Below are 14,243 nucleotides of genomic sequence, written 5' to 3' on the forward strand. Positions count from 1 at the left end.
AGATCTTAATCTGATTTTCCTATAATAAGATTAAAGGCAGATAGTGCCTACCATGAATTGGTAGCTGCTTTACTATTTGAGTCAACTTGGTAAGGCCATTAGAAACTCGAGTTTTATTAATTTCATTTTAAGAAATATTTATTTAATAATTGTTTGCATAGGGTCCGGCGCGGTGGCGCAAGTGGTTAAGGTCCTCGCCTAGCACGCCCGGGATCCCATATGGGCGCCGGTTCTAATCCCGGCAGTCCCGCTTCCCTTCCAGCTCCCTGCCTGTGGCCCGGGAAAGCAGCAGAGGACGGCCCAAGGCTTTGGGACCCTGCGCCCGCGTGGGAGACCTGGAGGAGGCTCCTGGCTTCAGATCGGCATAGTATCGGCCATTGCGCTCACTTGGGGAGTGAATCATTGGACGGAAGATCTTCCTCTCTGTCTCTCCTCTCTGTATATCCGCCTTTCCAATGAAAAAATAATAATAAAAAAAATAATTGTTTGCATATAGAATTCAAGATGGAAAGGGTGTTTGGTTCCCTCATCCCAATACATTGCATTTCATAGAATAATATCTGCTCTTCCACATTTTCTCCCTAGCCCCTACACAAAGAATTTTCTTAATAAAACTTTTGAGTTGGGTGTTTTGCAATTCAGTTGATGAAACATGAATTGATTTATTCATCATTAGATGAGTGCTCACTTTCAACTTCATTTTCTGTGGCTTTTTGCACAATATTGTCATTCACACAAGAGAATATGTGGAATTTTTGAACATAAATTTGAATGCTGGACTTAACGCTGGTGTCTTGAGGGTTGGCAGGAATGTAGAGCTTATGGTTTCACTCATGTAAATCATGTTCATGATTGTGTGTTTAATATAAGAAGTCTTTAGTCAGCATCAAAGCAGGCTGTGAATACAAATGATATGTGCTCTACAACACTGATTGTTGTGGCTGGATTCCATTTGATGGGTTCGGTGGGGACAGTACGTCTGAAATCCTGTAATATTCTCTGCATATTTCCATTAGTATTTATTACATTGCATAACCATTCATTTCTTTGTTTGTTGCTCTTGATAAACTGAGAGCTGCTGAAAGAGAGACATCATAACATTAAGAAGTAACATTTATTAACTGTGATCCCAGGTGCTGTGCTAGCTTACATTATGTATATCATCTCATTTAATTCTTCGGGACTTCTGAGGTAAGAATTGTCATTTTGGTTGACAAGAAAACTGAGATGAATGGTTAAACAACCAGCTCAGGGACTTAAAGCAATGAATTGTGGAACCCAGATTTAAACCCAGCTGGTCTTACTTTACTACTATTCCACTTTGTTATCTCTGAGTTCCAGGTCCTAGCACTTTGACAGAGTGCCTGAATCCAGCATTGGAACCTTCTTTTTGTTTTGTCTTCTTTTCAGAGATTTATTTATTGATTAGAAAGGCAAAAGTGACAGAGACAGATCATAACGTCTATCTACTGGTTCACTCTACAAATGCCCACAGCAGCCAGGGCTGCGCTAGGCTGGCTGGGCCAGGTGAAAACCGAAGCCGGGAATTCCAGGTCTGTTCTGACAGTGGCAGGGCCTTTCACTGTTGCCCCCCTTGGGGCATGAGAGCAGGACGCTGCGAGTGGTGGGCAGTCAGGACTTGAGCCGTGGCACTCCTATCTGGAATGTGGGAGTCTCAAGCAGTGTGTTGTCCACTATACCAAGTTCTGCTCCATCTGTTGTTTTCTTCAAGTTTTTGTACTTGAAATGCTTCAAGCTGTGCTTATGCAGTGTCTTCAATCTCTTGTACTTAGAATTTCAGTTGATCAGTTTTTCAAATAGAGTATATTTTGGTGTATTGCATGAGGTGAGGTGCTAAATTAAGGAGATTTGTCTAGATAATTAACTTGTTCTTACCTGTTGAATTTAAAAGCTCATATGTAGAAAGGAGAGACTTGTGAAAGAATACTGTCTGAAATATGATATTGGTTGAATACTTGACTACTTTTTCTGTGAATTTTGTTGATATTTTCACACAGTACACCATGTTTTTTGTAATTAACTTAAAACTGGTTGTTCATTTATTGATATATCATGGGTGGGAAGTGCTTGGCAGATTTTAACTCAATGTAGTAATGGATGAATGGCTTAGTGTTAAAGAGATCTTCTTAAAAAAAATAAAGAATAAAAGCTGAAGGTCTGGCACGATTGCTTAATGGCTGAAATTTCACCTTACAAGTACCAGGAACCCATATAGACAGCAGTTTGTGTTCTGGCTACCTTCCCATCCAGCTGCCTGCTTGCACCTGGGAAAGCAGTGGAGGATGGCCCGAAGCCACTCTACACCCATGTGGGTTGTCTGGAGGAACCTCCTGGCTCCTAGCTTGGGGTTGTAGGGGAGTGAATCAGCAGATGGAATATCTTTCTCCCTGTCTCTCCTTCTCTCCATAACTCTGACTTGTTTTTATCTTGAAAGAAAGAGCATATAGATTAATACTCCCTGTCTGAATGCTCGCAGCAGCCAGGGTCAGGCAAGGCCAGAGCCGCCAGCCCATAGCGCCCATATGGGATTCCGGGCGTGCAAGGCGAGGACCTCAACCACTTGCGCCACCACGCCGGGCCCTGTATGTCTTTAAAAAAAAAAAAAAAAGATTATTTGGACCTGGCGCAACAGCCTAGAGGCTAAAATCCTCACCTTGAATGTACTGGGATCTCATATGTGCTGGTTCGTATCCTGGCTGCCCTGCTTCCCATCCAGCTCCCTGCTTGTGGCATGGGAAAACAGTTGATGACGGCCCAAAGACTTGGGACCCGTGTGGGAGACCCAAAAGAGGCTTCAGGATCTTGACTTCAGTTGGCTCAGCTTCAGCCATTGTGGCTGCTTGGAGAGTGAATCATTGGATGGAAGCACTTCTTCTCTGTCTCTCCTCCTCTCAGTATATCTGACTTTGCAATAAAAAAAAAAAAATCTTTTTACAAAATGTGTATTTATTTGAAAGGCAGAGTAACAAAGGGAAGATGGAGACTAAGACACAGGTCTTGCACCTTCGCTCCTGGGCCATGCTGTAGCCAGGAGCCATCGACTCTAGCTGGCTGTCTAACATGTGTGTCAAGAGCACCTCTATATCTAATGCCTCCCAAGATGTGCATTATCAGGAAACAGGATCAGAAGTTGAGGCGGGCTTGAACCAGATGCTCTGGTATGGGACGTGGGGGTCTCAAGCAGAGTCTTAATGTGTTGGAGTGCTGTGCCACACTCTGAAGCTATATCTTAAATTGCAACCTATATATTTGGTGACTGAAAATAAATATTGTGTTGGACAGTTCCATTGAATTTCTTGGTTGTACCTGAAAGCTGTTATATTTAAAATAACCTCAGGGACAGAGTTTTACTCTTGTGATTAAATCTCTTAGGACATCTGTATGCCATGGCACACTTTTTGAGAACCTATAATCAAGTACCTTTCACAAGATAATCTAGTGGGGCTCAGCACAATGGCTAAATCTCCCTTGCATGTGCCAAGATCTCGTTGGTGCCAATTCATGTCCTGGCTGCTTCACTTCCCGTCCAGCTGCCTGCTTTGGACCTGGGAAAGCTGTAGAGGATAGCCCAAAACGTTTGGACTCTGCACCCCTGTGCAAGACCCCAGGGAGGCTCCTGGCTCCTGGTTGCTTCTTGGCTTTGGTTCAGCTCAGCTCCAGCCATTGTGGCCACTAGGGGAGTGAACCAGCTGATAGAAGATTTTTTGTTCCCTCCTTCTCTCTGTAAATCTGCCTTTTCAATAAAAATATCTGTCTGTCTATCTCTCTCTCTCTAATGACTCAAAGAATAAGAAAAGAGAGAAAATTGATTTAGTATAGTTTGAAATTGTGGAGGTGAGAGGCTGGTAACTTAACATTCAACCTCTCCACCCATGGCAGGTGAGTCAAGGATTATACAGGGAAACACAAATTTAGCCCCATGACTACAGACATGCAAGCAGTGGGGAGATAGGGGTGATGTCTACTGGTTGTTCCAATGTCAGCTGAGCTTTTCTGTTGTGACTCTGAGGTGTTTCAGTTCCTTTTAACTTATACATTGCAGGAGCACCCAGGCTTCTCAGAGTGGGCAGGGACTCTCAGGTCAGAGCTAGGTACCTCAGGTCTTTGAGTTCTCAGCGTGTTGTAGGGATTAGGTTCTGTTCAGAAGTGCCTGAGTTAGAGTCTTGGCTCAGCTCCAGAGGCCATCAGTGCATGCTCCAGAATTTGGCAGTGATGGTTCAAACAGGTGGGTCTCTGCTACCCACATGGGGGACTTCATTTAAATTCTTAGTTTCCTGGCTTTGCCCAGGTTCGTCTCCATCTGTTACAGACATTGGGACACATACCTGTGGGTGTGAGTGCTATGTGTTTGTCTTTTTTTCTCTCTCTGCCTCTCAGGTAGGTAGGTAGGTAAAATAAATAAATAGATAGATAAATAAAGCAATTTCTTTTTAACAGAAAAAAAAAGATAAAATAACTCTTCAGTGTCTCTTTGCAATGTTTTCTTTTCTCGTTTCTTTGCTTCTGTCCCACTGAATAGTGCTGCCTTCCACCCAATTGCTCAAGTCAGAAACATTGGAGTTAAATTTGAAGATTTATATCCTATTTCATATGAAATCCTATCTGTGGGCCCAGCACGGTAGCCTATTGGCTAAGGTCCTTGCCTTGCGTGTGCTAGGATTCCATATGGACGCTGGTTCTAATTCTTGTGGCCCCGCTTCCCACCCATTTCCCTGCTTGTGGCTGGGGAAAACAGTTGAGGACAGCCCAAGCCTTGGGACCCTGCACCCATGTGGGAGACCTGGAGGAGGCTCCTGGCTTTGGATTGGTTCAGCTCTGGTTCTTGGCAGGGCTTGTGTAGTAAATTGATGGGCAGGAGATCTTCCTCTCTGTCTTTCCTCCTCTCTGTATATCCACTGTCTAATAAAAATAAAATAAATCTTAAAAAAAAAGAAAATAAATTTTAATCTGTTTCCTCAGGGTTATTGTTTTTTTTTTTTAAGATTTTTTATTTTTTCATTGGAAAGGCGGATATACAGAGAGGAGAGACAGAGAGGAAGATCTTCTGTCTGATGATTCACTCCCCAAGTGATCACAACGGCTGATGCCAGGAGCCTCTTCTGGGTCTCCCACACGGGTGCAGGGTCTCAAAGCTTTGGGCCGTCCTCGACTGCTTTCCCAGGCCACAGGCAGGGAGCTGGATGGGAAGCAGGGCTGCCGGGATTAGAACCGGTGCCCATATGGGATCCCGGGCGTGCAAGGCGAGGACTTTAACCACTGCGCCATCGCGCCGGGCCCGGTTATTGTTATTTTTAAATATATTTATTTGAAAGGCAGAGTTATAGAGAGGGAGGGAGAAACGGTCCTTCTACACGATGGTTCACTCCCCAAATAGCTGCCATGTCTGGAGTTGAACAGGCTGAAGCCAGGAGTCAGGAGCTTCTTCTGGCCCTCCCATGTGGGTGCAGAGGCCTGAGGACTTAGGCCATCCTCTGCAGTATTCTCAGGCACATTACTAGTGGACAGTCAGTGCCCATACGGAATGCTGGCACTGTATACAGCAGCTTCACATGCTACTGCACAGTTCTTACCCCCTCAAGTTATTATTTTTTCAAGTAGTATATACTATGCTATATATTTTCTCCGTGATCCCAATGTTAAATTATTTTTATTGAATTTATATGGAGATGTAAATTCCCCATGTTATACCTGTTGTGCCATTGCTAAATGAAAATGTCAAAGTAAAAACATGCATGAAAATCATACAATTCAATTTAAAAAAAGTTTTTTTTTGAAAGGCAGAGTGACAGAGAGGGAGAGAACTTTCATTCACTGGTTCACTTCCCAAATGCCTGCAACAACACAGGCTTATTCAGGAGATTGGAATTTCATCAGAGTGCATGGGAGGGACCCACATGAATGGAATAAGCCCTAGGATTTGAACTATATTATCTACTCTTTTCCTTGCCTTTGTGGTAGGTAGCTGGATCAGCTGGATCAGAAGATGAGCAGCTAGGACTCCTAAGACTTTTTTTTTTTAAATATTGAAAAGTCAAATATACAGAGAGGAAGAGAGACAGAGAGAAAGGTCTTCTGTCCGATGATTCACTGCCCAAGTGTCTACAACGGCTGGAGCTGAGTCGATCCAGAAGCCAGCTAGCGGCCAGGAGCCTCTTCTGGGTCTCCCACACAAGTGCAGGGTCCCAAGTGTTTGGGCTGTCATCAACTGCTTTCCCAGGCCACAAGCAGCAAGGAGCTGGATGGGAAGCAGGGCCAATCAGATTAGAACCAGTGGCCATGTGGGATCTCAGCGCCTGTAAGGCGAGGTCTTTAGCTGCAGGGCTACCACACTGGCTTGCAGCCAGGACTCTTAGCTGGCATTCTGATATGGGATGTTGATGTTGCAACAGCTGTATTGCAATCCCAGTCCCCACAATTCAGCCTTTTTTTTCTAAGATTTCTTTATTTATTTGAAAGGCCAAGTGACAGAGAGATAAGTGATCCCACCGATTGGTTTACTCCCCAAGTGGCCACAGTGGCCAGGGCTGTACCAGACTGAAGCCAGGAGCCAGGAGCTACATTCAGGTTTCCCAAAGAGTTCAGGGAACTAAGCGCTTGAGCCACCTTCCATTGCTTTTGGAGGTGTACTAGTGGGTAGCTGGGGCTATTGAGGTAGCAGCTAGGCTACTGCACTGGCCCTGTTTTTCCTTTTTTATTTATTTATTCATTTATTTTTTAAATTTTTTATTGGAAAGGTGGATATACAGAGAGGAGAGTCAGAGAGGAAGATCTTCCATCCGATGATTCACTCCCCAAGTGAGCGCAACAGCTGATGCTATGCCGATCCGAAGCCAGGAGCCTCTTCCAGGTCTCCCACATGGGGTGCAGGGCCCCAAATCTTTGGGCCGGGCCACAGGCAGGGAGCTGGATGGGAAGCGGGGCTACCGGGATTAGAACCAGCGCCCATATGGGATCCCGGGCGTGCAAGGCGAGGACCTTAACCACTGCACCACCGTGCCGGGCCCTGTTTTTCCTTTTTTAAAGATAAAACTTCAGTTACTGGAGCAGGCACACTTTTCTTATGCTACTTGAGGTTCAGTGGTACGTATAAATTTTACTAGTATGACAGATTAGCAAGAGAAATATAAAATGTAATCCCAACCCAAGGGAGTTTACAGAAATGTGGCCCAAGGAAGGGGTTACGGTTGGGTCTTCTGTACCATTGCTATTGGAAGAGGGTAGGGGAAAAAGAACACAAAACACCTACAGATGTGGTGTTTTGTGACTCCGTCTGCTTGGCTTTCTCAGTTGTTAATAGCCTTTCATGGTTGCTCTGGGTAGGGGCATGTGGCAGTTGAGATCTTTTGCGGAGATCTGCTTTCAGACAGATGAGAGACTCTAGGAACTCAAGTGCCTTTACTCCAAATAGTGGTGCCACGGTAGTGTGTTCTGGATCACTGAACAATCACCAATCTGTTGTTTTGACAGATTATTGAATTTAATGCTGACTCCAGAATAAACAACTATAATTCCTTTAGTGAAATCATTATACATTTAGATACAAATAGATACTGCTACAAATAGATACTTAGATTTCACATTATGGCTTTTTACTATGGATCTATAGTGTTGACTGTTATAAAACAAGTTCTGACTTTTTTTTTTCTTCTTTTAGGCAGCCTTATATTTTATTTTGTTTACTGACCTGCTATGAAACTTTTACATACTTTGTACATTTTGTTGATAAACAACTTTTACTTGACTTGAAAATAACTTTGGTATATTGTGGCTTTTTAAAATCTTTTAATGTGAAAAATTAACTGATGTATAAGAAATGAAAAAATATTAAAATGACAGCATATGAAATTCTGTGTTCCACCAGTACACATATGCTTGCCCATACATGCTTGAGGGTGGAAACATAAATGAAACCAAACCATTGCTCACAACAAGTATCAACGTGTGACTTCTTCATTCTGCAAATCACAGGTTGATAATCAATTCCCAAGATTCAATAACAAAATGCAGTATCTTTCCAAGGATAGCAATACAAACTTATTAATCAACACAAATAAATATTTTTTTTAATTTATTTTTATTTGAAAGATCAGATTTATAGAGAGAAAAATCCTCCATCTGTTAGTTTACTTCCCAAATGGCTGCAATGACCAGAGCTGATAATGAAGCCTAGAGCTTGGAGTCTCCTCCAGGTCTCCTATGTGTGTGCAAGGGTACAAGGCTTTGGGCCGTCCTCTACTGCTTTCCCAGGCTATAAGCAGGTTGCTGAAAAGCAAGTAGAGCAACTGGAACATGAACCTGTCATATCGCCCACCCCCCACTGCATCCTGCTGGGATGCAGATAAATCTTGTTTTGTTTCTTTCTTTCTTTCTTTCTTTCTTTTTTTTTAATTACAAAGTCAGTTATACAGAGGAACCTCTTCCAGGTCTCCCATGTGGGTGCAGGGTCCCAAAGCTTTGGACCGTCCTCAACTGCTTTCCCAGGCCACAAGTAGGGAGCTGGATGGGAAGTGGAGCTGCCAGGATTAGAACCGGCGCCCATATGGGATCTGGGTGCATTCAAGGCGAGGACGTCAGCCGCTAGGCCATGCTGCTGGCCCAAGATGCAGATAAATCTTAACAACAAGAGTACTGCAGGTGAAAGCGCCAGACAAGATGGATGTCTCATGCCTCTTACACACACCGGCCACCACGTGTGCGTGGTGAGCTGATCCTTGGCGGTCAGTGTGCCATTTGGCATCAGGCTCTGCCTGCTTGCCACCCAGCAATGCAGCTCTGGGATTTTGGTTCTTTGATTTGCTGTTCAGATAGCTCTAGGCTGAACCCACAATGCTTTGCGGCCGTGAGTCAATCCTAAGGATTCTCAATGACAGTAAATCTTCCTCTGATGAAGCTATAATTACTTAATAATGCTGAGCACCGAACGCCAGTTCATTCAAAGGCTAAGACTCTGGGCATGCCCAGCAAGATGTCCCCATCTGACATGATGATGGATCAGCAGAAGGGTCACAGTAGGCAGGACCGTGACATTGACTGGCACTCGAGAATCATATCTGGGGGTAGAATGAGTGGGGGGGTGGGCCACACCATATGGAAATTCTAACCCACTGGATGGCTTAGGAGTGGGGATGGTGATGGTCTAAACTGGATGAGACCAAGGAGCTTACCATCAACCACAGATGAAAGAACCCTCAATAGACTGGACAGGTCAGGGTAGTGGCACCCGAATGTCCATCCTGAAAGGGATGCGAGGTGGGCAGGGATGCTGCGTTCGCCAACTCATGCAAGGCCGAAAGGAAGGTCGGTCTGTGCCAGGCATTGGCCTAAAACCCAACGGCAAGTGTGAGAATTCTGTATGGAAGGGGATAAAGGGGAGAAACTTAAGAAATTCTCCTGGTGAGCCATGGCTCCCACTGGTGAATAGGAGGTCCGGAACTGGGGGTCGGGCAGGCTGGGCAAAGTAGCTCCGAATGTTCATCCATGTATGGAAAGGTGATGGATCGGGCGCCCCGGGCAGCACTGAGCAAACGTTAGCCCACAAGTTAAATTAGAAATCAGGATGGACCACAAGACATGCCCAGCTAGGTTCTTGTACCAGTTGGTCTGTGTGAGCCAAGGATGAGGAGCCACAGTGTCTAGGGCAGGGGTTGTGACAGGCGATGGGCTGTGCCGAGCCGGGCCAGAGCAACCACTGGCACGTTCAACACTGGCTGGGAACAGGCCAGGTTGGGGAGCTGGGGGGAGACCCAGGCTGGATGGGGGTTCCCACCAAGGGGCGCACAGGCTGGAATGGGGCTGCATTCTGGTCAGGATACAGTTGTAGCCTCCCTTGGCACAAGTGTGGATTGGGACTTGACGCACCGGGCCGGGCCAGACTGCAACACCTTCTGGTGTTCTGGAAGACCAGGGTAGATGTGGGACGGACTAGGCTGGCTTTCAACCCCAACTGAGCCATGTATATGTTATATGTGGATATGGATGAGCTGTGGCTGGGCTGAAGTATCCAACAACAGGAACCAGAATGGGTTGAAGGCCAGCTAAGAAAGCCACTGCTCCAGCTGGGATAAGAGGTGAACTGAGTGGTGCTGGCCCATGGACCCACTGGTAAGCGTGAAACCTGGCATCAGGAGAGGTTCTGAAGGAACCACTCACTATTGCACTCCCCCAATGCCTGCAAATGCAGGAATTGGTCCAGCTTCAAGTAGGTGCCAGGAACTTGGTCTGTATCTCTCAGATGAGTAGTGTAGAGCCATTTACTCGAGCGGTCTCCACCACCTCCCAACATCTGCGTTGGCCGGAAACTGAAGCTGGGAGTTGAACCCAGGCACTATAATAAGGATCCGCGATGGGCCAGCTTTGACTTTACCACCGAGTCCGGCACTCCTACATCCAAGGTTTGCTTGCTTGCTTGCTTGCTTGCTTTTCTCTCTCTCTTTTTAAGATTTGTTTATTTCTTTATTTGAAAGACAGAATTATAGCAAGAGGGGGAAGGGAGCAAACACAGAGAATTTACATGTGTTCATTGGCTTTCCAAAAGGCCACGGTGGCCAGGTCTGTGCCAGGCCGAAGTCTGGAGCTAGCTAGGTCTCCATCCGGGTTTCCCACATGGTGGTAGGCGCCTAGATGCTTGAATCCCTTTTTGGTTCTTTCCCAGGTATGTTAACAGGGAGCAGCTGAGACTCTTATCCAGTGCTCACATGGGGTATCCATGTCACAAGTGGTGGCTTAAGTCACCGTGCCACAATACTGGCCCCTCTGACAGCTTTTTCAGAAACAATTCACTTTAAAAAATGATTTATTTATTTATTTATTTTATTTTAAAGATTTATTTATTTTTATTGGAAAGTCAGATATACAGAATGACAGAGAGGAAGATCCTCCATCTAATGATTTATTCCTTAAATGGCTGCAATGGCTAGAGCTGCACCAACCTGAAGCCAGGAGCCCAGAGTCTCTTTCAGGTCTCCCATGTGGGTGCAGGGTCTCAAGGCCCTGGGCTGTCCTCAACTGGTTTCTCAGGCCACAAGCTGGGAGCTGGATGAGAAGTGGAACAGCCGGGATTAGAACTGGTGCCCATATGGGATCCCAGCGCATTAGGCAATCTTCATTGCTTTTGCAGGTCACAAGCAGGGAGTTGGATCATAAGTGGAGTAGCCAGGACACAAACTGGTAACAATTTGGGATGCTGGTACTTGAAGGTGGAAGATTAGCCAGTTGAGCCAATGTGCTGGCCCCAGTTTCAGAAGATTTTTGTTGGTAATGCCATTTTCTGTGACACTGGCGTCCCCTAGGGGCACTGATTTATATCCTGGCTACTCTGCTTCCAATCCAGCTCCCTGCTAAGGGCCCAGGAAAGTCAGTGTAAGAACATCCAAGTGTTTGGGCCTATGCTGATCATTGGGAGACCTGAATGAAACTCCTGACTACAGCCTGGCAGAGTGTTGTTCATCGAAGCTATTTGGGAAGTACACAGCAGATGGCCAATTTCTCATTCTGTCTCTCCTTTGTCTCCCTCACTCCCAAATAAATAAATAAATAAATCTTAAAAAATATTCTTACTACCTCCAAATAAAACCCCATATATGTTAGCAGTCACTCCTTCCTTCTGTTAACTCCTGCAACCAAGTATCTATTTCTGTATCTGTGGATTCTCCTGAATATTTATGTAAATTGCTCATGTGGCAGATGCCTTTTTATGTCTGGCTTCTTTAAATTAACATTAATTTCAAGGTTTAAACGGTTGTTCATTTCTTTTTACAACTATGTTGTGTTCCATCATATGTATAGGCCCTTTTTTGTTTATCATTTCATCTCTTGATATTAAGTTCATTCCATTTTTTTTATATTACAAGTAGTGCTGATGTGAACATTTGTGAATGCATTTTCTTGTAGATTATAAGTGAAATTGCTAAGTCATACAATAATGATGTTTAATATTTTGGGGGAACTGCCGAGCTGTGGTCCAATGTGATTGGAACAGACAGTTTTCATTTTTGCTAGTCACATACCAGTGTTTGGCTTTTACACATTATTGCCAACAGTTATTTAAGATCTAGAAACTGCATCTTGATCTTCCACATGAGTGATAGTGCCCTAGGAATTTAGGTTGTCTTCTGCTGCCTTCCCAGCTCTATTAGTAGGCACCTGATTTGGAAATGGAGTAGCTAATACTCAAACCAACATTCTAGGATGGGATTCTGGTGTTGCAAGGGGCAGGTCAATTCACTGTCCCTCAATTCCAGCCCCTGGAAATATTCCTTAATATCTTTTTAAATCCTTTGCTTTTTAATTGGGTTGTCTTTTATTGCTTAATCAAAGAGTACCATATATTGTGTTGTTTTTTTTTTTTAAATATGGTTGTAGGCATTTGTATGACTAATTTTTCTCTCTCTTTTTGGAAGGTCCTGTACAAAATGTTCTGATGTCTTCACAAGTGTCAGTGAGCCGAGGCTATAACTCACAGCTTCCAGGATCCTACCCTCATCTAATACCAGCAAAGACTTTGAATCCAGTCTCTGGACAGTCTAACTATGGTGGTTCTCAGGGATTGGGGCAGACTTTGAATAGACCACCTGTGGCTTCTCATCCAGCGATGCCCACGCTCCATAGTGGTCCTGTTCCTCAAATGCCACCTCCTGGTTCTCAGAACCCAGCTGCTACACCAATGCCTTCTGGTAGTTTTCTTCCTGGAACCAACTTGTCAGCACCCTTGAACTGGCAGTATGCCTATCCATCTTCAGGTTCACAGACAAACCATTTTCCTCCTTCATCATCCCAACTAACTGTATCTGGGAATACAAATTTAACAACAAATCATCAGTATGTTTCTTCTGGGGATCCTTCACTTCAAAACAGCCTCATAAAGTCATCAGGTAATTTTTTTTTTTTTAATAGCAGTTCTTGAAATGAAATGCGGGGACTGGTACTCTGGCTTAGTGGATAAGACTGCCACCTATGGTGCCAGCATCACTTAAAGGTGCTGGTTCCAGTCCCTGACTGCTCTACTTCTGATCCAGCTCCCTACTAATGTGCCTGGGAAAGCAGTGGAAAATGGCCCAAGTCCTTGGGTACCTACACCCATATGCGAGACCTGAAAGAAGCTCCTGATTCCTGTCTTTGGACTGTCCCAGTTCCAGCCATTGGGCCATTTGGAGAGTGAACCAGCAGATGGAAGACCCCTTTTTGTGTCACCAACAACTTCTCTCTGTAATTTTGCTGTTCAAATGAATGAATTAAAAAGAAAAAAGAACGTAAAACTCTTGCTTATTGAAACATTTGCTTGTTTAGGTTTTTAAATTTAAAAATTTTTTTTAAACTTTTAAAAATGTTTTTTTTTTAAAGATTTATTATTGTTTATCAGAAAACCAGATTTACAGAGAGAAGGAGAGACAGAGAGAAAGGTCTTTCATCTACTGGTTCACTCCCCAAGTGACCATAATGTCCAGAGCTGAGCTGATCCAAAACCAGGAGCGAAGAGCTTCTTCTGGGTCTCCCATACAGGTGCAGATCCCAAAGTTTTTAGCAGTCCTCTACTGCTTTCCCAGGCCACAACCAAGGAGCTAGATGGGAAGTGTAATAGCTGGGATTAGAACCGATGCCCATATGGGATCCCGGCACATGCAAAGTGAACACTTTAGCCACTAGACTATCACACTGGGCCCTCTAATTTTTATTTTTGTAAGATTTATTTATTTGAAAGATAGGTGGCTCCTACTTCTAATATCCAAATACCCTCAAAAGCTGAGGGGCCAGAGTTGGTAGCTTGGAAGTTAGTTCAGCCGTCACTTATGGGCATCGGGAATGAATGACCTGCCAGAGTCTGTATAGCAGGAAACTGGAACAGTAGCCAGATTAAGGAGTCAGACTCCGGTATATGGGAAGTGGTTGGCAGAAGTATGAGTCCAAATGCATGTCCTGGCAAACATGTTATTTAAACTGTCTAATAAAATTGGTGGGGGCTGGCACCAGCACTGTGATATTAGTATATTAGACTTCCTCCTATAGTGCTGGGCTCCCATAAAGGCTGTGGTTTGAGTCTTAGCTGCTTCATTTCTGATCCAGCTCCCTGCTAATGTGCCTGGTGAAAGATGGAGCAAGTCCTTGAATTCTTATGCTCACATGGGAGACCTGGAAGGGGATCCCAGCTCTGGCTCTGAGTCTAGCTCTGGGGAGTGAAGCAGCTAGTGGAAGATCTTTCTCTGTTTCTCCTTTCTCTGTATATCTGC

The 14,243-nt window shown here is 44.5% G+C and overlaps 1 protein-coding gene across 3 annotated transcripts in view; it reads left to right on the forward strand.

Moving 5' to 3' along the window:
- SEC24A (SEC24 homolog A, COPII coat complex component) overlaps positions 1-14,243 on the forward strand; it is a 64,679-nt gene that overhangs the window by 4,895 nt on the left and 45,541 nt on the right. For all 3 annotated transcript variants that reach the window (XM_040971952.1, XM_040971942.1, XM_040971934.1), the window contains exon 2: positions 12,420-12,890. In XM_040971952.1, coding sequence (XP_040827886.1) covers positions 12,420-12,890 — 471 coding nt within the window. The remainder of the gene's footprint in view (positions 1-12,419; positions 12,891-14,243) is intronic.

This window comes from Ochotona curzoniae, unplaced genomic scaffold (genome assembly GCF_017591425.1).
Source record: "Ochotona curzoniae isolate NIBS_2020 unplaced genomic scaffold, NIBS_Ocur_1.0 contig_1, whole genome shotgun sequence".
NCBI classification, from domain to species: Eukaryota; Metazoa; Chordata; class Mammalia; order Lagomorpha; family Ochotonidae; genus Ochotona; species Ochotona curzoniae.